The 24,249-nt window shown below is 30.9% G+C and overlaps 1 protein-coding gene across 2 annotated transcripts in view; it reads left to right on the top strand.

The window, feature by feature from the left end:
* GRIK2 (glutamate ionotropic receptor kainate type subunit 2) overlaps positions 1 to 24,249 on the top strand; it is a 606,408-nt gene that overhangs the window by 443,173 nt on the left and 138,986 nt on the right. For both annotated transcript variants that reach the window (XM_081036880.1, XM_081036881.1), the window contains exon 12: positions 17,135 to 17,358. In XM_081036880.1, the coding sequence (XP_080893006.1) occupies positions 17,135 to 17,358 (224 nt within the window). The remainder of the gene's footprint in view (positions 1 to 17,134; positions 17,359 to 24,249) is intronic.

Here is a 24,249-nt window from a genome sequence, read left to right as displayed (position 1 = left end):
TTTAAACATTCAACATATTATTTGATTACACACACTATGTGTATATGTGTGTGTATATATGTATGACAGATAACAAAAAATGCAAACTCATATTTAAAAAATATAACTGAACATGAAGTTTACCCTTATGAAATTTATTTTGTAGAACTATCAGACAAAAACTTTAAAACAAAACTAAAGAAAAAATATCTTTTTAAATTCCACAAAAATCTACAAAAAGAAAATACATTCTGTAGTAAAACAATGAATTATGAAAATATGCAAAATAATGAAAAAAGTTTTCTAAAGAATGTTTAAAAGTTACTGTGGAAAGGTGTAATTTTAAAAACTGAATAGACAAGATATATCTAACACAAACAAATAACGAGTTAAATGCAAAAAAAAAAAAAAAGCACCAGTTAATTTAATCAACACACAGGACAGAAAGACAAGAAAATACAATTTATGAAAGAAGAGTTAAGCAACATAGAGGAAGGCTGAGAAACTGCGTCATGTATCTAGTATAAGTTCCTGAAGAGACAGTGGAAGGAAGTACTAGTTAAAAATATAATAGCTGAGGGTTTGGTGGAATTTTGGTAAAATATGTACCATTAAATAAAAAACGTTTTCTGAGTAGGAGACAAGATAGATAAAAAAATTAAATCTATTCCATTGTGATAAACACATCAAGAAAAAACATTAAAAGACAAGCCACGGGTTAATTTCCAATGTATATAGTAGACAAAGATTTTAAGTATTTAGAGTATAAGAGCTTCTGCAAATTGTCAATGAGAATGAGATGTAGACAAAAACATGGGTTTCTGGAAGATCAAGGCCAAGGGCTCGATGACCTGTGTTGAAGATATGAAAAGAGGCCCTGGAATGTAGCAGTTAAGGCTCTTACCCAAGTGGTGAGCAAGGAGGCAGATAGGGACTTTTATCATACTGCTGTTAATGAGTGTTTCGAGCCTAAGCAGCAAGCAGTATTGAGGCTTAGTGTCTAGATGGTGAATTGGGCAAGTAGAAGAAGGTATAGTATCACAAACATGACACAGAAATTCCCATAGCTGAAAGGCTATGTGACTGTGGCTGCTTATTTAGGGGTCTCCAGAGAAGAAATATATAATTTCAGATTAAGGATCTTGCCACCTAATATAGAACACTAGGCTATCCAAAAACATGGAGACTTTGAGTCACTGGCAAACAATCACTGCCCTGCTCCAAAATCGAAGTAAATGCATTTAGTTTACTGGTGTAAAACTGCTCTCTGACTTGACTCTCCCTGCCCCCTCTTGACACTTCTATCCCAATCTTAATTTTTTTAAACACAAAAATTATTAGGGATTAGGCCAAGGTGCCCCTGTTTCTAAGGCCACAAATACCTATCCATGTATACTTGTCCTAAATGTTGGTCAGATAAGGAACCTTGAAGGGCTTTGTTGGGTACTGGTGACCAAGTTACCATCTTACCCAGTCCCATTGGGGTGTTGATTTTAAGCGAAGAGACAACAAGATATTTCTCCAGCAAAATGGGTTTATTCTGGAGCAACAAAGAATTACAGTTTGGGTCATGCAATGTAATGGAGAACCATATGCAAATCTAGAGAAACAAGAGAGAGGAAAGCTTTTTTATGGACTTGGGAGGGACTCTCGTAAACAAAGAGTCTATTGGAGGACACTGAAAGTTCAAAGTGTAATAATTTTTCATTGGTTGAGTTATAGTAGTCTCCCATTGGCTGAGCTGTTACTGGGTCAGGAGGAATCTGTTTTCCTCCTGCTGAGATAGTAAAGTAGTATCACTTCCTATCGAGATGCAAGATATGTCTCTCCCGATTGGGGTCAGTAGTGTGCCTAAGTGACACAAGCATTAGAGTTCTGTCTTCAGCCTCTTAACTTCATTTTTAAATGAGGTTTCTGTTTATTAATTTTCACGTGGACATAGGGCATCCAGAATTTGCTAATCAATTTCAGTCAGGATTCACAATGGGGAAAGGAATCTAACATGACCTTGTGTTAAGGGCCCTTTGGGCCAATTCAAAATGTACTCTAGTTGTTGCTTTCACATTTTTATATATGAAAGACATTCAAGACATTCATCTATGTTGCCCTATAAAGACATTCAAGACATTCATCTATGTTGCCCTATAAAGGCTAGAGGAGATCATCCCAATCATAAAGAGTTACATGTAGAAAAGTCATAGTACTTTTGGGTCACCATGATCCTAATGACCCCTTTGAACTACAAGTTCTGTGACTGATAATTTTGCCTTTTGAAGTCCTGTACCTGAAGTTTTCCTTTGGGTTCTGTACTAACCACTTTCTAGACATGGTTATCATGTCTAGAAAGCTGTTATTAGCTTGCAGCTGGATCCTTGTTGAAACTGAATGCCTGATTCACAGACACTGTGTGACTCCGTGGCCTGATAATCCTATTTTGAGATAGGTCAGCTTGGACTTTAATCACTAACAGTGTGGGAAGACACCAAATGTTTCACTTATCAAATGGAAATAGTATATTCAAAATCTCAGCCAGCCTGTCAACAATGATATCTTGACTTTACAGGAAAAAGACGTAGCTGTCACTGGGGGAGGAAATTTTAATCCCCACCTTACAACTTAAAATAAAGCTGCTGACGTAATAGGGCTCTGGCCTAGATTCACAGAGGCTTTAGATTCATCTTTTACATGTCTAGGCTTGCTTCACTAACAAGTTGAAATATGATGGTGTCCACTGGGCTCCTGTGTCTATCCAGCCCCAAAACTGGCTATGCAGAACAAAAAAATGTATGTGATCATTCTTATTAGGAGGCAGAATTAAAGGCCATTTTCATAACTTGAGCTATGAGTTGAGCAGTTGCCAATGGACTGGGTTTTGGTATGCCCTTCGGAAAGCTACAGACTAGTAGATTAAATATGTCCCTGTCTGGGGCCACCAACTATAGAAACAAATTTTGGCTGCTGAGTGGAAAGTTTGAGTCACTAATGAATTCAGAATCTATGCTTATTAACTGCTATATTGGTCTTTCTTACTCATAGTTTAAGTCTCAAGTCTTCCATGAATCTTCTCCTAACTGCTCTATGGATGTCTTCCTCATACAATTCGTTGTGTTCTTAGAGTTCCTCTGGGTATTTCTTGCTTCAAGGAATTTTGTATAAGCTCTGGGAGGGATCATGTTTAAATGTCTTTGCATTTGTAGTCCGCCTAGGATACCAGTAAATACTGATTTAGAGATCTTGTCAAAGTATTTCTTAGTTGAGAAAATAGAAGCTTATTACTTTACTATGGGATATATATTTGTAAACTTTTTGAACCAGTGAAGAAATAGTAATTACCTTCTGAGATCATGGATACTTAATATTTTTTATAATTTAGTATTTGTTCCAAGTTTCTGTTTTCACACTTACAGAAAGATCATGATTGATTATTGCTTTCTCTTAGTCCTGTAAAAACTGTATGAACATATGAAAAAGGTAAGAATTGGTAGTTTTGAAATATAGGAGCATTTTTTCCAACATGTTATTTGTTATTTTATATTAGAGGCTTCATCTGAATTGTTCAGATAAAAATATTTACAAAAGAGGAGTTTATTGACCTTGCCCTCAAAATAAAAACATAATGGCAATTTTTTTAGAATAAAACTGAAGCAAAACAGTCCTTTTATTTCTTTCAGATGTTGTTATAATAGTTTATTTTGAGAAATAATTATATTTGTACTGAAGTTAATATACCTGTGTAGGTCAAATAAAACTTTTGTTTGTGTATCTCAATCTTTACATTCTTAAATATGACCACAAAAAGTCTATTTACCTTATTGATTGTCATTGTTTTATTTCATTAATGAAGATTTCAAAAGGAGAATATATATTTAAAATATTTGTATTTGATGTATATTAATGTTTACATTGTATATGTATATATTTACATACGTATGTGTGTACATATTTGATTGTATATATTTGATCTATATGTGTATTTAAATAACATATGGAACAAAAAGTGATATATTTTCAGTGTACAAGATTGTAAAATTTAGATATAAAACACAACCATAACTCTGCATTGACATTTTGCTCAGTGTCTTTCCATTATCAATTCTATACTTCTTAGATGTTATATTGTAGAACTTTTCAAGTGTGTGCAAATAGAAAAGTACAGGAATACCTTGCTTTACTGCACTTTGCTTTATTGTGTTCTGCAGATGCGGCATTTTTTATAAATTAAAGGTAAGACCACTAGCAAAAAGATTACAATTCACTAAAAGTTCAGGGGATGGCTAATATATTTTAGCAATAAAGTATTTTTTTTATTTAAGGTATGTACATTTTTTAAGACATATGCTACTGCACAGTTAATAGACTACAGTGCACTGTAAATGTAACGTTTATATGCCCTTAAAAATGAAAAAAAAAAAACTTATGGTATTCACTTTATTGCAATATTACCTTTATTACAGTGTTCTGGAAATGAACCCACAATATCTCTGAGGTATGCCTGTATAGTCGTAATCCTTACCCATCACCAATCTTTAAGGATTATTAACTCACGGCCAGTTTCATTTTATATCTACTGTCACCAACTTCCTTGTCACCTGTATTCTTTTGAAACAAATCCTAAACTTCATATTATGTCATGATTACATATTTCAAATTTATCACTAAAAGAAGGGGACAGAAAAAATACACTGTTATTATCACACAGAAAAAAATATAATTTCTTAGTTGCATCAAATGTCCAACCAACAGTACATATTTATATTTTTCTTATATACTTATAAGATATAATATTTTAATGTACTATGCATAAATAAAGGCTTATGGTATTATTTGCTCATTGCAATTTACTTGTTTAAATTGGTATCTAAAAATGCTTTTTAATTTGTGATTAGTTGATATATATATTATACCCTGATTTATTTAACCATTCCCTATTGATGCATATAGGCCATTTATAGTCCAGATGATAGATGATTTTTGGGGGAAAATCATTGTATACCAGCCTGTTTCTGAAGTTAGAGTTATGTCTTTAAAATTCTGGGTGTGGCATTGCAGGCTTAAATGCTATGGAATATCGAAGGCTCTTGCAGTCTTGACTAGTCAGTGGTCCACATTTATTTAATGGAAAAGTTATTTGCTTATGATTTCTGTCTTAAATTTTTCTTCTATTAGACGTTTGATTTTATTGTATAAGCTTTTTAAAAATAAAAATTATCCTCTCTGGTTTAAGGAAGAAAAAAGAACGAAGGGAAATAGAAAAGAAGGGAGGGAAGGAAGAAGGGAGGGAGTGAGGAAGGGAGTAAGGAAAGAAGGAAGAAGAAAAAGGAAGGACTGGAGAGAGAGAGAGAGAGAGAGAGAGAGAGAGAGAGAGAGAGAGAGAGAGAGAGAGAGAACAATTTCAGTTAAATGACAGAAGGAAAATTCTAACTTTTATCTTAGGGACCTTTTTCTTATCTGCATCTACTTTTCTACTATCAAACATGATCTCAACTGTAGCAGTTAGTTTTAGAAAGATTTTTGTTTGCTGTTTTGCAGTTTTGGTGTTTAACCTTTATAATCAAATTTACCTCTGAGTTCTTCAAGCATTCTTAAATATACAATGCTATATTATTAAAATATAATAAACAAATATGAGACAAGCCTCATTTTTTATTAACAAACATAGGGAAGGGGTCGCAGCTCAATTATTATACCTGAATTATAGGAAAAATCAAATATGCTGGGAGGAAATTGCTGTTCCTCAGTGATATTGGCAGAAAACCTTGACTTTATTGTAATTATCAAGAGAGTATTTTTGTAGGGGCAGGTGATCATACAGGTGAGGAGCAAGACTCATGTCACAGGTTCAGAAATATTGTGAACACTTTGTTTATTTCCATTATTATTTATATAATACTAAATTATTATTTATATAATACTAAATTATATATTATTATTTATATAATTATTTATATAATACTAAATTATTTATTTATATTAATTATTTATATAATTATATAAATATTTAATAATTAGTTGTTTATATAATACTAAATTATCATAATTTATATAGTTATTATATATATAATTTATTTATATAATTATGTATTATTTATATAATTATTATTTATTATTATTTACATAATATTTTAATACTTTTATTATTTATATAATACTAAATTATATTATGTATAATACTAAATTACTAAATACTAATTACTAAAATACTATATATAATACTAATTACTATATATATAATACTATATATATAATACTAATTACTAAATAATAAATTACTAAAATACTATATATATAATATTAAATTATCACATTGTGGGTCCGATGTTTTAAAAATATTTAATAGGTTGTATAGTATTTTAATGAATTCTAAGGCACAATTAGTTTTCTTGCAATTGAATTTGAACAAAATAATTTCTAGAGATCACATTTATAGGGTAAAAGTAAGAGAATAAATAAAAAAGTGGTATAATTTTATTATAGTGAAAGACATACTGCGAGGTTCAATGACACAAATTTTCTCTTCTAAATCTGACACATTTTGCTTATGGTTAAAGTGTGCTTTCACGTGCTGTTTCTACAATGCTGTAGGATTTTCTGGAGAGAATCAACAGGATGATTAAAGTGTGAGGGGGTGGGGAAGGTTAGAAACATTACCTGCTGCCCCTCTCATGTACCCTGCTTGTTTCTGCCTACAGCCTTTGTAACAATTCCCTCTTCCAGGAGAACACTGCTCAGATTTCACAGGGCTTTATGCCTGAGCTAACTGAAATCTTGATTCAATGTCATGACATTGGTGAGGTTGTCTCCATCCACCCTATTAAAAAAAAGAAAAGTTCCCTTTTTCTCCCTATCACATTCGAATCCTCTTACGCTGTTTTATCTTCCTTCAAGACACACTATTCACTACCTGAAATCACATTCTCTATTTTTTCATGCTTTGTTTCTGTCTTCTTCATTTTGTCTGTCTTTACCAGTACTGCAAGTATCTAGAACAGCATCTATTATAGAGCAGCCACTCAAGAATAAATATTTGTTGAATGAATTAGTGAATTCTTCAATGATGAATTATTGAATATATAAGTGAACGGATAATTTCAGATAGATAGCAAGATTTTAAGATACCCTCACACCTCAAAAATTTTAACACAGATTGGATAAATAGTTATAGTTACACCTTTACAGAACTTAATTGAAAAGTACAGATTCAGGGAATTTCATGAGTTATGGCAACCAGAGAAAACATGTTACCAAATACATTTTTTGTTAGAGAATTCATTGTAAAGATATCCACATGCAACAGTAACAATGGCTAGTTGTTTAGATATATATGTAAATATTTTTAATATACAGAGTTCTTTCTCATGATGTATATTAACAGTTCACTTGTGTAACAAATATTAATATGAACATTGTATTTGTTCCAAGCATTATAACACAGCTTTTGAATGTTAGGAATTAAGTAAGTTTATATTTTAAATTTAACCAATTCAAAGAATGTTTTGAAAATTCTGTAAATCTATTCATGAACAAGTTCTGGGAAAGGTACATTCTATGTAACAAAAAGTTATTTTTTTTTCTGTTGGGAGATATACAGAAGAGATTGTTGTAATTCTCTACGAGTATAACAGATGACTTTAAGTAAGAATAAGGGTATACAGTATAATTATTTGATGTTCATTTGTATTTTACATGGAAAAGGAAATAGAAGACACTGAGCTTGGAGTGACTTGCAGTTTAATTATGTGGCTTACAAGTGTTAACCATCATTCAGCTTTTTGTAATAATCTCACATTGAAAAATGTACCGCTCTAAATATGTGGTGATGGGAAGAGAATTGACTCTGGGTGGTGAACATAAAATGTGACATATAGATGATGTATTAAAGAATTGTACAACTGAACTCTGTGTAACTTTACTAACAACTGTCACCCCAGTAAACTTTAATTAAAAAAAAAAAAGAAAAGATCACAGTTTTTTTGCTGTTGTTACTTGTTTTAAATTTAGTAATTAAGAGTACATAATCTGGAGCTATAAAATGAGTTATAATGCTTATCACTTTTCCCTCTTGAGTCCATTGCACTTTCTTTAATAATGACTGTGGAGTGTTTATGTATTGGTCCCATTTCAAGTCCAGATTTTACACAAGTAGTATAAATTCTAATAATGAATATCTTTTTATATTAACCAATTGGAACAACAATTGGGCAAACCAGTGAAATTGTAAACTACTGTACCTTATATGTACTTCAGCTGAAGTACATTTTCGGCCTTTCCATGTTAATCTTCCCTATTTTGATGTGACTACCTGAGAAATGAGACTGTCATAAACACCTCTTATACTTTGCCCCAGTCCTGGTGCATCATAGTTAAACTTTATAATCTTTTGTAAAGGAATGTTTGTTTTTGTGACAAACATTCTAAATAAATTTACTCTAAAATTATTCTACATCAATTAATGTTGTTTTAAAATAAATGCATTATAATAGAAAATGTAATAGCATTGATTATTTACAACTGTTATAATTTACTTATTATTTATAAATCCAGTGTGCTTACTCCATTATCCACTGTTGAATGGTGTACCAGAGAAGAATTATAAGTTCACAATTCCATTAAGAAGGTTCTTTGTAGTTCATAGTTACCCATCTTAGTGCTAGTAGTTGTTTCTTGGTTCACTGGTTGTGTTCCCATAGCATTTAAACTGGGAAATGAGAAAAAGTTTACCAGAAAATATATAGGTAAAATGATAGCTGATATCAGTAACAAGAAATTCTGTGAAAGTTTTATAGGTTGAAGAAATAATGTGAAGTTTTAAATAATATTTTGAGTTGCTTTTAACTTTCTATTTTGAAGCTTTGCATATAAATTTGTTTCAAAGAAGCCTTTCATCATCTCTTTCTCATGAAATACGTGCTGGATAAATATGTAATAACAGTGAGTTTGAATAATATTGTGGATTTTTCCTTCTTTTGTTTTTATGCATGTTTAAATATAACTATAATAATTATAGAATGTATAATAATACAATGTGATTCATATTTAGGTGATTGTATTTGGTAGAATAAAATCTTTCACTTATACTATAATTTTAAAATATGTTGATTACTTTATTATTTTAAAAGCGGAAAGTCTATAATACCAAAAATACAGAAAACAGAATATCAGGGACATCATTATTCAGTGCTTTGCTCTTGAATAACAAATATACTGAATTCCACTTTGGAGTACCGATGTTCATGATTTCAGATTATTTTTTAATAGAAGTTTAATTTTTTTTTTTGAAATTAACAATGAAAAAAAAAAAACACCTCAATTTCTGTGTACCTATTTTCTTTCCAAGGGAGTTATACTAACTCCAAAGAGCATTAAAATATAAATCTCATAGAAATATTGGAGTGTTAGAGAAAGTTATTTTGACAATTTTAGTATAGGAATATTAATATTTATAAAACATCCAATTGAGAATTTACAATGAAATCAGATCTAGGTGGGAATAAAACAAAACAAAACAGAATCAATTAAAGCTTTCCCCATACCCAAAATATCAAACTTTAGAAATATTTTGGAGCCATGGCTCTTTTGAAGAATTACCAGTTGAGAATTTTATTTTTCATTCTGTGAGTAATGGCAAGTTTGGTAGAGTTAGTCAGTATCATATGATATTATTAGCAGATTTACTTAAGCATTAATAAAGTAACAGCTGCTGAAGCTGCAGTTGAACTACTACTGTTTGTGTTTAATTTTTTTCTTAATTGCCCAGACTTAGGCCTTATAAGTGTGAAAGCAATATCTGTATTTTTAACTCAATTGCCTACTTTACTTTCCATTGTATACTATATGGTTATTACTTGGTTTGGTGAAAAGCAACTAAAGACATAGTTCTCAAATAGAAGCTTATGTCTTGGTAAACTTACATGTAGATTCTAGGTTGTGTACTCTATAAAATGTATACAATTTATAGAAGTTTGAAGTTAGTTTTTCACATACGTGAAACACACATAACTTTAATCTCATCAAGCATTTTTCTTAAACACAACTTAGTGAGTGCTAGCATGATGGTATGAGGTGATTTCTTATTTATTATGATAACAAAAGCCTCATTTGCCACAGGGATATTACATGAAACATTTCAGCAATTATTATTATTTCAGTTATATAAAAATAGAAATCATGCACATTGAAAATCTTATTGTGGTAAGAAGACAAAACTCAAGAACACTGTCTTCTGTAAAGAACTTTAGGGAAGTACTGGGGGAAGAATTAGCAGTAATGATAGTTTTATTTATTCACCCATTCATTTAAAAAAAAATGTTTAATGACAACTTTATGCCAGGCATTGTGCTAGGCACTGGAAGTACACAATTGGATAACACAGAGAACTCCTTACTCAAACGGAACTTACATTCTGTTGGAAGAAGGTTGACAATAAATAGCAGAATTTCAGGTCACAATACATTTTTGAAGAAAATGAAAACGTGATAAGGAGATAGAGAGTGACAGAATGAGTGATCAAGAAAGATCTCTTTGAGTGACTGACATCAGAACAGACATGTGAATGAAGTGAGATAATAAACCATGTAGATATATAAGGGGCAAGCTTTTCAGGCAGAAGGAATAGCAAGTAGAAAGGCTTGAGACAAGAATGTGTCCACATATTAAAAGATTAGAAATGCAACTAGAATTGTTGGAGCAAAAGTAATCCAACTAAGGCCAAAAGTGTGATATGATCTGATGCTGATGAAGTAGCCAGGGGTCATCTCTTATAATACTTCATAGTCTGAGATTAGATTTGATTCTATGTATGATAGAAATCGTTGGAACATTCTGAGCAATAAACAATAACCTTATATGAGGTCAGACAATTAAGTTCATGAGCTTGTTGCAACGATGTTGCTAACCTTTTTTATGTCAAAAGGGTTATTCATTATGAATTTGTACCAACTGTACAAACAGTTAACTAAGTTTACTATTTGGAAGTGCTGAAAAAGCTGAATGAAAAAGTTAGATGAAAACTACGTGAATTTTTCGCCAACAATTCATGGTTCTTTCATCACGACAATGCACCAGCTCACAGGGCAGTGTCTGTGGAGGAGTTTTTAGCCAGTAAACTAATAACTGTATTGGAACACCCTCCCTACTCACTTGATCTGGCCCCCAATGGCTTCTTTCTTTACCTGAAGATGAAGCATATTGAAAGGAAGACATTTTGATAGCATTCAGGACGTCAAGGGTAATATAAGGATAGTTCTGATGGCCATTCCAGAAAAAGAGTTCCAAAATTGCTTGGAAGGGTGGACTAGGAACTGGCATTGGTGCATAGCTTCCCAAGAGAAGTACTTTGAAAGTGACTGTAATGATATTCAGCAAGGAGGTATGTAGCACTTTTTCTAGGATGAGTTCGTGAACTTAATTGCCCGACCTCATAGGTGTTTTAAAAAGAACTTTCTGGTCTTTGAATGAATAGACTCTAGTCAGATAAGAATGAAAGCAGGGAACCAATGAGGAGGTTACTGAAAGTGTCCAGGAAATGTGAAGTTGTGACTTCAGGAGGTGTACAGTAGTGGAGGGTGGTATCATATATAAGTGGCTATGAAGCATTTAAATGATTTAAATATAAGTGAATCAAATTTCCATAAAACAGAAGGCAAAGTATTTGTTCATATTATACATTCCAAACAGTTTAGGAAAGTGTGATTTTACTTATAAGTGACATTGATATGCATAATTAATTAACTTAAATATCTTAATTAAACTTGTTAAAATATTTCCAATTTGTTCATCTGCACTTACTACTTTAATAACTTACTAAGCATTTCACAACACTGTAGGGGGGGACAATGTTTAGAACTGTTTTTTCGTTGTTAAATTGTAAGAACTTTAAGAAGGAAGCATAAGAGGTTTCACCGACAAGATCCTGCATTATAAAATAATATTGTTATGTTATTTGATTACTAGTAGTTCATAAATGTTTCTCAACATGATCAAATTCGAGGTCATTGTGTCCTTCATGAATATAAACTTTGTTATCTATTTTTTCTATATTGGATATTAGACCAAAAAATGTCACCATTTTTCTGTGAGACTTTCGTCAAAAGATTGCTATTAATTATATAACTCCATTAAAATAATTATTCTGTTTTCTCTGGGTGGTTAGTTCACTAGAAATGATATTAGTGTATAATAAATCTTATTTCTATAGTAGATCAGGATAAAAAGTTTAATTTTAAAATTCTCTTAGGGGTTTTCTTTGAAAATTTTAGTAAGTTAAATTGAAACTATATTCAGCAAACATTTACTCCGCAGTTCCTTAGTGTCAGATTTATCCCGTGCTCTAACGATGTTAACTTATGATCAGAGCACTGAGTACAACAACTTGGGAAGAGTTTCACATAGACTGATAGACTATTAAATTAATATTTATTAAATTAATAAGGTTGGTGCTGTCCAGGCATCTTTGTAAAATTTCTAGAGAGGAATACTTTAACATTCCCTCAGTTCAGCGCTATGTGCTTTGATTGAAGGGAATGCCTGTGGGTTTCAAAGTGCTTAAACTCTCATAGGAACAACACAGTTACAATGGTATGTACATCCAAAGCTCGCATTTCATGTTAGTTGACTTATATGTGAAAAAGAACAGAAATAACACAACATAAAGTAATGCTATGTATTCAGTTACACAGTTAAGTTTACATGGTCTATAAAAAAGACACATAGGAGACATGGATGTTTATCGAATGTTCAGAAGAGGCTTTACAGAAGGAAACGGACCGTATATGTGTCTTATGGAATCTGTGAAGTGGAGACAAGGAAATATGATTTTGGACAGGGAAATATAGAAATAGTATAGCAAAAAAAAATAAAAAAAGTTACGACGCATTTGAATGATTGTACAAGAAAAATTGTGAGAAATGAGTATGGTTAAGTCACCTTTAGAGCCATACTTTCCTTAAACTCTAATGATTCTTTTTGATCTGTGAAAAGAAAATCAGACTACAAATCTGGTAGAATTGTTGTGAGGATTAATGGAAGTGATATAGGCAAAGACTATAACTCAGTTTTGGCCCATATTGGATACATTTAATACTAATTAATACTACATATATTTATTTTTCCTGCTGCTGCACCCTCCCAATTCAGACCTTTGTCATCTCAGACTCTTTCTTCTGGTGTAACACCAATGTAATTGTGTGTTAAAGCCTTCAAAGACCCAGTAAGATAGAAGAATTGAGCTGTCCCTTTCCTTTGTACTATTCATATGACACATAATTTACTTATTTTTTATTTTGCTGAAATAGATTTTTAAAACAATTTTGACCACTGACTTTTTCTAATATAAGATTACTTGTTTCTTTAAAGTAAAAAATCAATTACTAAATCTATTTTTGCTAAAACAAGGCTTGTCTCTAAAGAGATAAAAAGTTCTTAGATTATTTAATCAGGCTCTTTTCTTCCTGCTTTGTCTTTAATAATATGAGATTCGATGGGAAAATACCACATCTACCAATACAAACTTTTAAAATATAACAACATTTTGATTAGATTTCAAAATTATTATATTATTAATAAACTTGTAATGAAGTTATATCTTATTTAGAGAGGATGTTATTGTGTATAAATAAATGTTTATCTTTACTGCTGCAAGATAAGCCTTAGGATTGTTTAAACGGACTTAAAATATATCTTTGGTGTGCAGTTAGAGATTGCTTATATTTGATGATATTTGATAAGCTTTATGTGTTTACTATTAATAGTAACAACCAAATTCTAATTATGTAATCGACCTAACACATTAAATCTTACTGAGGATATAGTTAAAACAATCTTTTGATATTTAAAAAAAGTTAATAGACTTTTTTAGAGACGTTTTAGGTTTATAGGAAAATTGTGCAGAAAGTGGAATTTCCATCCTACAGCATCCTATCCACCCCCCGAGTTTCCCTTATTATTAACCACTTCCATTAGTGTAACACATTTGTTACAGTTGATGAACCATTATTGATACATTGTTATTAGCTAAAGTCTATAGTTTATGTTAGGGTTCATTTTCATGTTGTGCAGTTTTATGGCTTTTGATAAATGCATGGTGTTATGACCCACCATGAGAGTTCTCACAGAATAGTTTCATGGCCCTGAAAGTGTTCTGTGCTCCACTTATTCATATCTCCCCGGTTATCCTGAGCCTTTGGCAACCACAGTCTTTTTAATCTCCATAGTTTTCCCTTTTCCAAATGTCATGTAGTTGGAATCATACCATGTATAGCCTTTTCAGACTGACATCTTTCACTTGGTAATATGCATTTCAGGTTCTTCCACGTCTTTTATGAATTGATAGCTTATTTTTATTGCTGAATAATCTTTCATTATATGGCTGTACCATAGTCTGTTGATCCATTTATTTTTTTAATTTAATGTTTAAAAGTGTCTGTTTATATTTTCGGGTCAAACAACTAATTTCTTTTATAATTGAAAGTATTTCACTATAACTTTTTTGTCTTTTTTCCATTTTCATATTTGGAATCAAAATTTTATTTTAGACAAGGCTAAGTAAAATTTGAAATTTGAGGTATGCCTTGTCAATCCTATTAATATAAACCTATAGAACAACCTTTTTTGGAATAATATAGTGGTTTTGATTTAATATATGTTGTTTGAATTGTTTCCTAACTTTTGTTAATATACATTTTGAATTAAAAATATTTTACCAGCTTAAAGTGTATTCGCTTATATGCTTTATATGTGGTGAAGTTTTGCTTTTCCTGTCCCTAAGAAGAGGGAAGTTACAAAGTGAAGTGGCACATAGATAAACTGTGTTGTATGTATATTCAGTCTCTCGAACAGGAGAGGTTTACCTGGAATCTTTGTTTCATAAATTATCACTTTCTTTCCATAATAAAATTGTTTATTTTCTCTAACCATCTTTACTTCCTTCCTTTCTTAGAGGAAGTACTGTCTCCTTCCTGTGCAACACTCCATCTGCTTGAACCCTGCATTCACCCTCTAAATTCTCATAGACTGTAATCTGTTTAATAATCACTGCCCTTGCTTCTGTATATTTTCCTTCTGATCTCTACAAACTCTCATAAATGAATGAATGAATGAATGAGTAAATGTTTCCATTATTCCATTTCTGTTTTCTGAGATGCATGTCATTGTTATTTCTAAGTATAGATTCCAATAGTTTGGGTTTATGTCCTGGTTCCAGTACTCAGTTAGCTCTATGAAAAGGAACACGTTTCTAACTTCTCATGAATTCAGTTTCCTTATCTGAAAATGGGAATAACAGTAGGATTGTGTAAAGGTTAAATGTGACAATCCATGTAAAGTCCTTAGCACAGTGCCTGTTGCTTAGCAAATTACTAAATGGATATTTTCCTTGATTTATGAATATGAAATATGATACGCTCCCCAGGAGTGTGAAGATCTGTTTTTCTAATGTTTAGGAAAATGTCTCTCTCCATAGTTATTCTCAAAGATACTTTACCCAAATATCTGAGTGTTCCCTCTTCCCCCCACACTCGCAATACACAAATGCACACAAACACATATCCAGAATAATAGCGTCAGTAAACCTAGCCTTTCAGAGAAGCTTCTTCTGTCAATCCTCCAACAATCCCTGAGCTGAGGAAATAGTATAGGCCCAATTTTAGTCTTTTATATGTTTTTCCATAGCTTTTTTTAAAAGTTAAAGTTTACTGGAGTGACAATTGTTAGTAAAGTTACATAGATTTCAGGTGTACAATTCTGTAATACATCATCTATAAATCACATTGTGTGTTCACCACCCAGAGTCAGTTCTCTTTCCATCACCATATGTTTGATCCCCTTTACAGTCATATACCACCTCTCTTCCGCCTTGCTCTCTGGTAAACACTAAACTATTGTCTGTGTCTATGAGTTTTTCTTTCTTCATTTGTTTGTCTTTTTCTTTTGTTCTTTTCAGTTTTATATACCTCATATCAGTGAAATCATATGATTCTCTACTTTTCCTGTCTGATTTATTTTGCTTAGCATTATGATCTCAAGATCCATCCATGGTGTCACAAATGGTACTATTTCATCTTTTTCTTATGGCTGAATAGTATTCCATTGTGTATATATACCACAACTTCTTTATCCATTCATCTATCGAAGGACACTTTGGTTGTTTCCATGTCTTGGCCACCCTAAATGAAGCTGCAATGAACATTAGAGCCCACATGTCTTTATGGATAAATGTTTTCAGATTTTTTGGATAGATACTCAGAGAAGGATTGCTGGGTCTACATAACTTTTTACAATGAGTATTTCTTCTGTATTCTCTGAAAACTCAGTATATTTATAAAAATAAAAGGAATTGTGGAAATATATCTTCTCACCATAGATAGGAATAGATGCCAATGTTATTTTAAAATATTGTAATTATTTCTGTCCCTGTATTAGAGCTTAAGTTCATCCCTGATAAATGTTTATAACATGATTAGTGAAAAGCATTAGTAATTTAACATATTTAAGCTACCATGGAAAATTAGCAACTTTATGAAAATTGAAAACCTCATTTCCTAATGCAATTTAAGCAAAGCTTCAAGGATTTTCATTAAATAATATGAAACAAATTAGAGGGATAGAAAGAAAACTCAGGGACAGTAAACATCATCATATTAAAAGATGATTTTCACCATGTTAACTAAAGATAAAAGCTTTTAACTGTACTTCACAGTGTTAAAACCAGAAAAAAAAAGAGTTGATTATCAGCTAAATAATTTGGGGTAGCTATTATTATTATTACCAATTAGAATTTACCAAAGTATTTAGAAAATCATAATTGATGTTAAATGTTTTTATAGTTTAGATTCAAAGTAATTACAGAATGTTCAGTAGCATAATTCAGGTACTGAATGCATAATTGTTTCTTCAATGTTTTCACCACATGTTTTTTTTCTTTCCTTTTATACTTGCAATATAAATCTTGGTTTGCTAATCCAGAAGCATTTAGAAATGAGTGGCAGAGTAAATCAGATACTTCAATTCAGAGTGAAGAATGCTTTAAATGTTAATGTAATCCCTACTGAGACAATTCTCAAGTGTAAAGTCTTTGTTTTAATTTGGTTACTGACTTCTTTCTTGTGACTTAGAACCTTTTTCTGTTTTTCTTTTTTTTTCTTTTTTATGTTTCCCTCTACAGAAAGCTGACCTTGCAGTTGCTCCACTGGCTATTACCTACGTTCGAGAGAAGGTCATCGACTTTTCCAAGCCCTTTATGACACTTGGAATAAGTATTTTGTACCGCAAACCCAATGGTACAAACCCAGGCGTCTTCTCCTTCCTGAATCCTCTCTCCCCTGATATCTGGATGTATATTCTGCTGGCTTACTTGGGTGTCAGTTGTGTGCTCTTTGTCATAGCCAGGTAACATGCTCACTTTTGTGATTTTTTTGGCAATTGTTACCTCCTTTTCTAACTAATAATTGTCAAAAGTCACAATCAATTTTACTTTTTCTTTACTTCCCATGGAATGCTGAAGAATAATGAACTTTTAAGAGTCATATAACTTAGTAAAATGTACTATGATGCCTTTTTGGGCAGAAAGCATGCTGGTTGTGTCAGTAAGCTATAATTGTGGTAGAGTTTACATTTCTTAATCAAAATCAAAAGGAGTCCAAATCACTGTGATCTAAAAAATTATTTCTTCATTTTGAAGATTTCTCTTGAACCAGACAGCGAAGTACCATTATCATTTTACTAAATTGAATTAATAAATGAGTCACAAGAAAACCCCAAGTGGTAAAATTTAAAAGGTGTTTTTCTTTTTTCTTTTTTTAACAAAGGCTAATTAAATATAATCATTTTAAATGTCAAAAGACTACCATGATTTTCTACATACAATTCATCATTTTTTTTCACAGAATAAACATATCTCCACAAAAATCTGCTTTATTTTGTTGACACACAGGGTTTATTTCAATCTTAAGATCAGAAAGTCAAATGCCTAATTTGAAACTATGTATTTTTATATTTACATAATGGTCTTTATAATCTATAATATAGTTTAATCTATGTTGCTTTTGCTACTTTATTGTTATTCTTGAAGTGGAAATGTGTAGTCATTTTTCATTTTGCTTACCTCACTCTCAAATTTTCAATGGATCATTTCAATATGATTTGGTTTTCTTTTACTTTAGTTAAGAAGGTAAAACTATCCCTCAGGACTCTGAACACTATTGTTACTCTAATGAGCTTGAGGTCACATATTTATTATGTATAAACTTTGAATTTTTTTATATTCTAGTATACATCAAAAAGGTAGCTCTAAATCCAAGATGAATTAGAATTCTGACTATAGTTTTTCATGTTGGTAATATTTATAATTTATAAATATAAATAAGATTTTTTTTGTCCTCTCATCAAAAGTAAGTATTAAATATGTGTTTGGTGGGGTTTAATTACATTAAATAGGTTCTTCTGATCAATTTATCACTAAGGATATTTGTCCTTCCTTGAATTTTTATTTTTTTCCATGAAGTCATGTATATTTTCCTATCAGTAAAAAGCCATTTAGTTCACTGAATTAAAAAAAGCAATCAATTGTAGAAATAGCATAATATTTATATGCATTTACTTTTTTATAGTTATACACAAATACTTTGATATATTTACACATGAATATTATACAAATTTATAATTTACCTAATTTGATCAATAGTAACACTTGAATGTTTCAGGCAATGATCATTTGCATTTGACTAAAACTTTGTATTGAAACCACATCTACATATAGCTTTTGTAGCTATATGGTAGATTGTTAAAATTTTTATTTGAAGTTTGGAGTTGTCCCACAAAATGGAGAATGTGAAATATGAAGTTTTTAAGTTTTTAGCTCCAGCTTTTCATACTTTGTGAAAATAAAACAGCTTTCTTATTTTTGGTCATCTTTGGACAAAATATATCCTTTTTATAGTGACCAACACAACCTATCCTGTTTCATATGTATTCAGAGTTCAAGGATTACAGTTTAAATTATTCAATAGCTAGAGAACTCTGAAACCTCTCCACAGACCAAACAGAAAAATAAAACTGCAAAATATAGAAAAAGCCAAAATATGGAAAAAATCTTCAGGCACACCTGTTTCTTCTTAATCGATTAAATAAAATTCCTTGGGTAGTATATAAACAAAGCTGGGGGAAACAGTTCTGAGACAATTCTGAGGCAATTATATGGGTGTCAGTCAAGCTGAATTAAGTCTAATTATAGTTTCCAAGGGATCTTAAACCGAGACAATTGAGTACCTCAAATTCATATTAAGAATTTTAGATATCCTAATTTTCTGAGCCCAAATCTTCTGAAATTAGATTCAAAAGCAAATACTGAAACATGTGGATTCTTTTTCAGCTTAAAAGTTCATTTGCAAATAGAGGTGTGTGGTATGGATATACACTTATCTAACTTTCAAAATATTTCTATAACTTTCACTTTATTAAATCATCAAATAACATAATAATGTAACATCTGTATAATTATGGTAACTTGTATTAATGTTACACAAAAGAAATACATCAGATCACTCTATTTGAAAACATAACACTAGCGGGTGTACCATTTATTAGTGTCTTTATTTCTTCAAATATTGCTGTTATATTTTGTCATTAGTTAAAAAGGATTTATTTCAGGGTCTTATTCAATGATACAAAAAGTCTCATATACTTTAAAAATCAAGTATAGCTTCTTCATCTATGGGCAAATTAATAGGTAGACTGTTAAATAAACAGTTTGATATCCTATATTAAGTTATAAATAACATTAGATATTCTTGGTAAAATAATACATAATATAAAAATAAACAGTAGATTCTTTCAGAATATTTTGCTCAACTCTCAATATTAAAATAATTTTGTGTAAATATTGCCATATCATTGAAAATGCAGTAAAAACTAAGATTAAAACATAATTTATTGAGTAGTGTCCATTTAAATTCTAAACTAAACCTCCTAAACCAAATGAACTTGTATAATTAAAATCCAATCTAATGGGTATTGAATTCTTGCTACCATGAAGAATTTCGTAATACATAAATGCAGACAAAATGTCCAAGTTTCAATTGTAAAACTTAATTACCTTTCTAATTTAAATGGAATCATGATATTTGTTATCAAGATAAATGTTATATTTTATTTTACCTATAAATAAATACCTATTGACCTTGAATGAAATTCATAGACATTTTTAATAGTTATATGAATTTTCATATATGCTATGTATTTTAAATATGTTTTTCTAAAAAATGACTTGTAATGTTTCACTGGAGAGAAATACACAACTATAAAGGAAATAAAGCATTAATCAGATTGTTAGTTATTAGAATAGTAGATTTGAGGCTTATTGAATTATCTGCTATATCATAATATTAACAATATTAATTTTATGATTAATTAAGAACTGTTTATAATTGTTAGAATTTGTTTTTTTTTTTCAGTTGGATTTAAAAGTAGATTGTGATAACCTTTGTAAAATTTCCCCTCACCCTTATTTTATAAGAAAAAGATAACCTGTAAAATGCTTAACAAATGTTCTAAAATATTTAGCCAGTTTTAACAATGAGATATATGATCTTATTTATTTGGCTGGGTGTGGTTTAAAAATTTGTGATCTCTTGCAAACAGTGGCATTACTGTTTATAGCATAATGACATAACCAGCATGCTTACCTGAATTAGCTAAGAAGTCTTATTTAAGAGTAGAGATGAACCTGAGGTACTGTGTTCTAGACATAGAATGGCCTTATCCCAAATATCCTAACAGTAGCTCTTGGCTGACAGAGGGTTAGGAAGAAATCTTGTCCATGATGGGCTTGTACTTAATCATATTTACCCCTAAACCCTTTTCTGTTTTTCTATTCTTTTCTTTCTTTGACTAGGTATATTAGTCTACATATGTTAGTCATATAAAAAGTGGTTAGAGAATTCACCCTTTACACTAATAATGACAGATATTTTTCACCTTGCTTCAAATATTTCCTTTGTTAAAGAACAGATGATATTGATACAGTAGATACTATTTATAAAATAAGTCAATTTAAATTCCCATAATATTTCATATATATATATATATTTTTTTTTTCTTTTTCTTTTAACCATATTTGTCTCCAAGACAACCAGAGCTGTTCTGAAGCATGTAAATCTTGGTCTAGGATTCTTAGTAGTTTGTTACACAGAGATGAATAACTAAAGACTAAACCGAAAAAAAGGGAATAATGGTACACAAATTTCCCTCCAACAGGATTGATGTAACTTTAATAATTATTCACTAAGTATATGAGAACATTGCATATATTATTCTGATATTAGCTTTTAAATATTAAATACAAATGAGCTCTGGAGAAGAAAAACATAACAATCTACCAAATTTTGTACTAAGGCTATTATTGCACAGAAATTTCTTAGGTGACTTAAATGAAGAAATTAATATGGGCAAAATGGGAAAGAGAGTAAAAGAAGGCAAGCAGTATTGACTAACTTGGCCTTCTTAGCAAGAAAATAAATCAAAGAATATTCAATGTGTTAAATATATAACATTAGTTTTTCTAAGTAAAAAAGAATACAGAATTTCTTGTGTGCTTTTGCATTGAATCACTTTGCATTGTTTTTAGAATATTATCTATTGTGTTGTTGAATTAAGCAGCAAGGGATGGTATCTTGAGAATGTGCTCAAGGGTTCATTATTACAGTGACCACCAGGACTGTCTTGACATAAATTTTTGCTCTGACATGGTCTGGTCACAAGATGAGAAGGCTGTTGTCTTACTGAGAGTCTTTATACTTGTAAAAGTGTTGTTTATTTCTCTTGGAGCTCAGAGGTAAAGATGTTCTGAACATAGTGTTTTTCAATGATATAACTGAGTTTAGAAAGCCATGTCCAAAGTGCTTTCATTAACAGCTTTATCTTCGCTCCTGACTAGTGTACAGTAGCTTTTATATTCCTGTCACAATGATGGGTGACATTTAATGTACGGTGAAGGGCAACAATGAATTATTATGCACTTGGAAATGGATTACTGTTTTGGTAGGATGTTCAGTGTTAAACTAATCTGCTGTCAAAAAACTGTTGTCACATTGAAATGAAATGCCAATTTTGTTGTGTGCTTTCGCCACCAACTTGCCCAACTTTTACTGTAAAACCATTTCATTTTACCTTTCCATAACAATTTTACATGTAGATGTATTTTACTTTTATTTTATAGTAATTTTATTACTGAAGTAAATTTCGGGGAAACCTATCTGTTATTCCTCTTCCCATTTAGTAATTTTCCTGGAATTTAATGAACATCTGGTTTGAAATAGTGCTGTTTTACTAATATGCCTTTCACACACAAGCAGGTGATTATTAAAATTGATTATATTAATAGACACCTTAATTATGGACCTGGAGGTCAACATTGTTTAAAATTAAACGCACTTTTCAAACTATGTTTCTACAGGAGATGAAGTTACGTCAACATTAGTTTTTCCTTTTTTCCCCGCCCACAATTATTATTTGGTAAATCCATTATAAGATAATTTACCTCTTTATTATTAATACTTTCAGTTATGTTTTTGGTTGCAAAGTAGACAAGGAGTCACTAACCCAGAAAATAATTCTTAATTGGTATAATTAGTAGAACCAAACCAATTGAAACTAAGGTGAGTCAGTGAATTCTTTTTAGCTATGGTGAATATGGTATCTAGATAATTAAGGCAGTAGAGATTTTGACTGAAATCTGCATAGGACAAAGAAGAGAGTCTCAATCATCATGAGAGAAAATAAACATTTTCTACCTCTCAGTTTTATAATTATGCTAGATATTTATAATAATAAAAGATTTGAGAAAATATTAAGAAAGACAAAGACAATTTAAAATTAAAGTGCTTTTCTGTAATCTGTAATCAAATGCTTATTGGCATATTCCTTTAAAGATAATTGTAATTGAGTTTATTTTACAAGTTTCTACATATAGTTCTAAATTACTTTTTCACAGAATCTATTTTTGATTGTTAGAACAAAATTAAGTATAAACACAGGAGCAGAAGTTTGACGTTCTTTTTAAAGTTTTCACATGTGGATTAATTATTTGTCTCTGTATCTTTCCTTGTCTCAGTGACCAAATTGAATTCAAAGACTTCTGAAAACAAAAAGGCTGCCTCTCTGTGTAGTCACAGCAAGTGTGTCCACTCAATAAATATCTTGGCCAATGAGCTTCTGAGAATGAAGTCACCCTATGATAATTTGTTCAAATTTAGAAGTTTCACAAATGTCTAGCTCAGTAAATCACATAAACTAATTTTAATAAATTACAGTATATAGAGTCACATTAAGAAACTCAGGAATGTTAAAAACTTGAATGATAAGAAGCAGTAGTATTGTAAAAAATTATTTTTCTATGAAAGATTTGGAAAAGAGGGTTAGTGGCTTTTTTGGCAGTTGCTACCATGTATCATACATTTCTAATAGCTAATTCAGATTGAAAAACTAATAGGGTAAGAGCAATGCTGCGGATGGCTTACTTCTCTTTTTATTCCTTACTTTTCCTTTTTTGGGGGGTCATCAGAAAGAAATTCTGTGAGGTGATTTTCAAGAACCAACAAGATAAAGAGAACCCAGCATTGTTCACCAAGTGAAGCACTTGTTCCATGTTTTCTATTTTCTAGGTAGCTACTCTTCCCATAGCTGTAGACTACTGTGAATTGTGTGTAAGAAGCCATCTCCCTAGATTATTTTGTCTGCGTTAGTTATCAAAACAAAATTGTGCTTCTGTTTTTTCATAGCCACTAGGAAATTGGTTCCCTTGCATTTAGGCGAGTGGGGTTCTCAGTCACCTAAGAAAGGTCTTCACAGTCCAAAACTATCCTAAGAAAGTCAGTGTCCTTTAAAAAAATTAATAGTGTTCTTTATGAAATATTTTAATCTACAATATGTAGTCAAGAAATGTGAACGCTTTTATGTGAACATAGACCTAGAAACAGTGGAATCTGTGCAGGAATCCAGTGAAAAACAGATGAGAAAATGAAATGTTCACTAGTTTTTTTAACTTTTTTTTTTTTAACATGTCATTGTACAATGATGGAGTACTATACTCAAAAAGAAAATAAAAACAAAGCACTTGTCTTGAGGAATATAGAGAATTAGGTCACCTTTTTTTTTTTTTTAACAGTAAACATGACACCTGACTTCGTAAAAATTTTACCTAGGTAAAGCCGTTCTTTTACTGTGGATTCTTTGGTGTGAGAGTTCTTTCAGACAGATGTTTTCCTAATAGTCTTGTACTGAGCT

This window comes from Rhinolophus hipposideros (genome assembly GCF_964194185.1).
Source record: "Rhinolophus hipposideros genome assembly, chromosome: 3".
NCBI classification, from domain to species: domain Eukaryota; kingdom Metazoa; phylum Chordata; class Mammalia; order Chiroptera; family Rhinolophidae; genus Rhinolophus; species Rhinolophus hipposideros.
The sequence above is the reverse complement of the archived record's forward strand: the minus strand, read 5'-3'. Positions and strand labels throughout refer to the sequence as shown.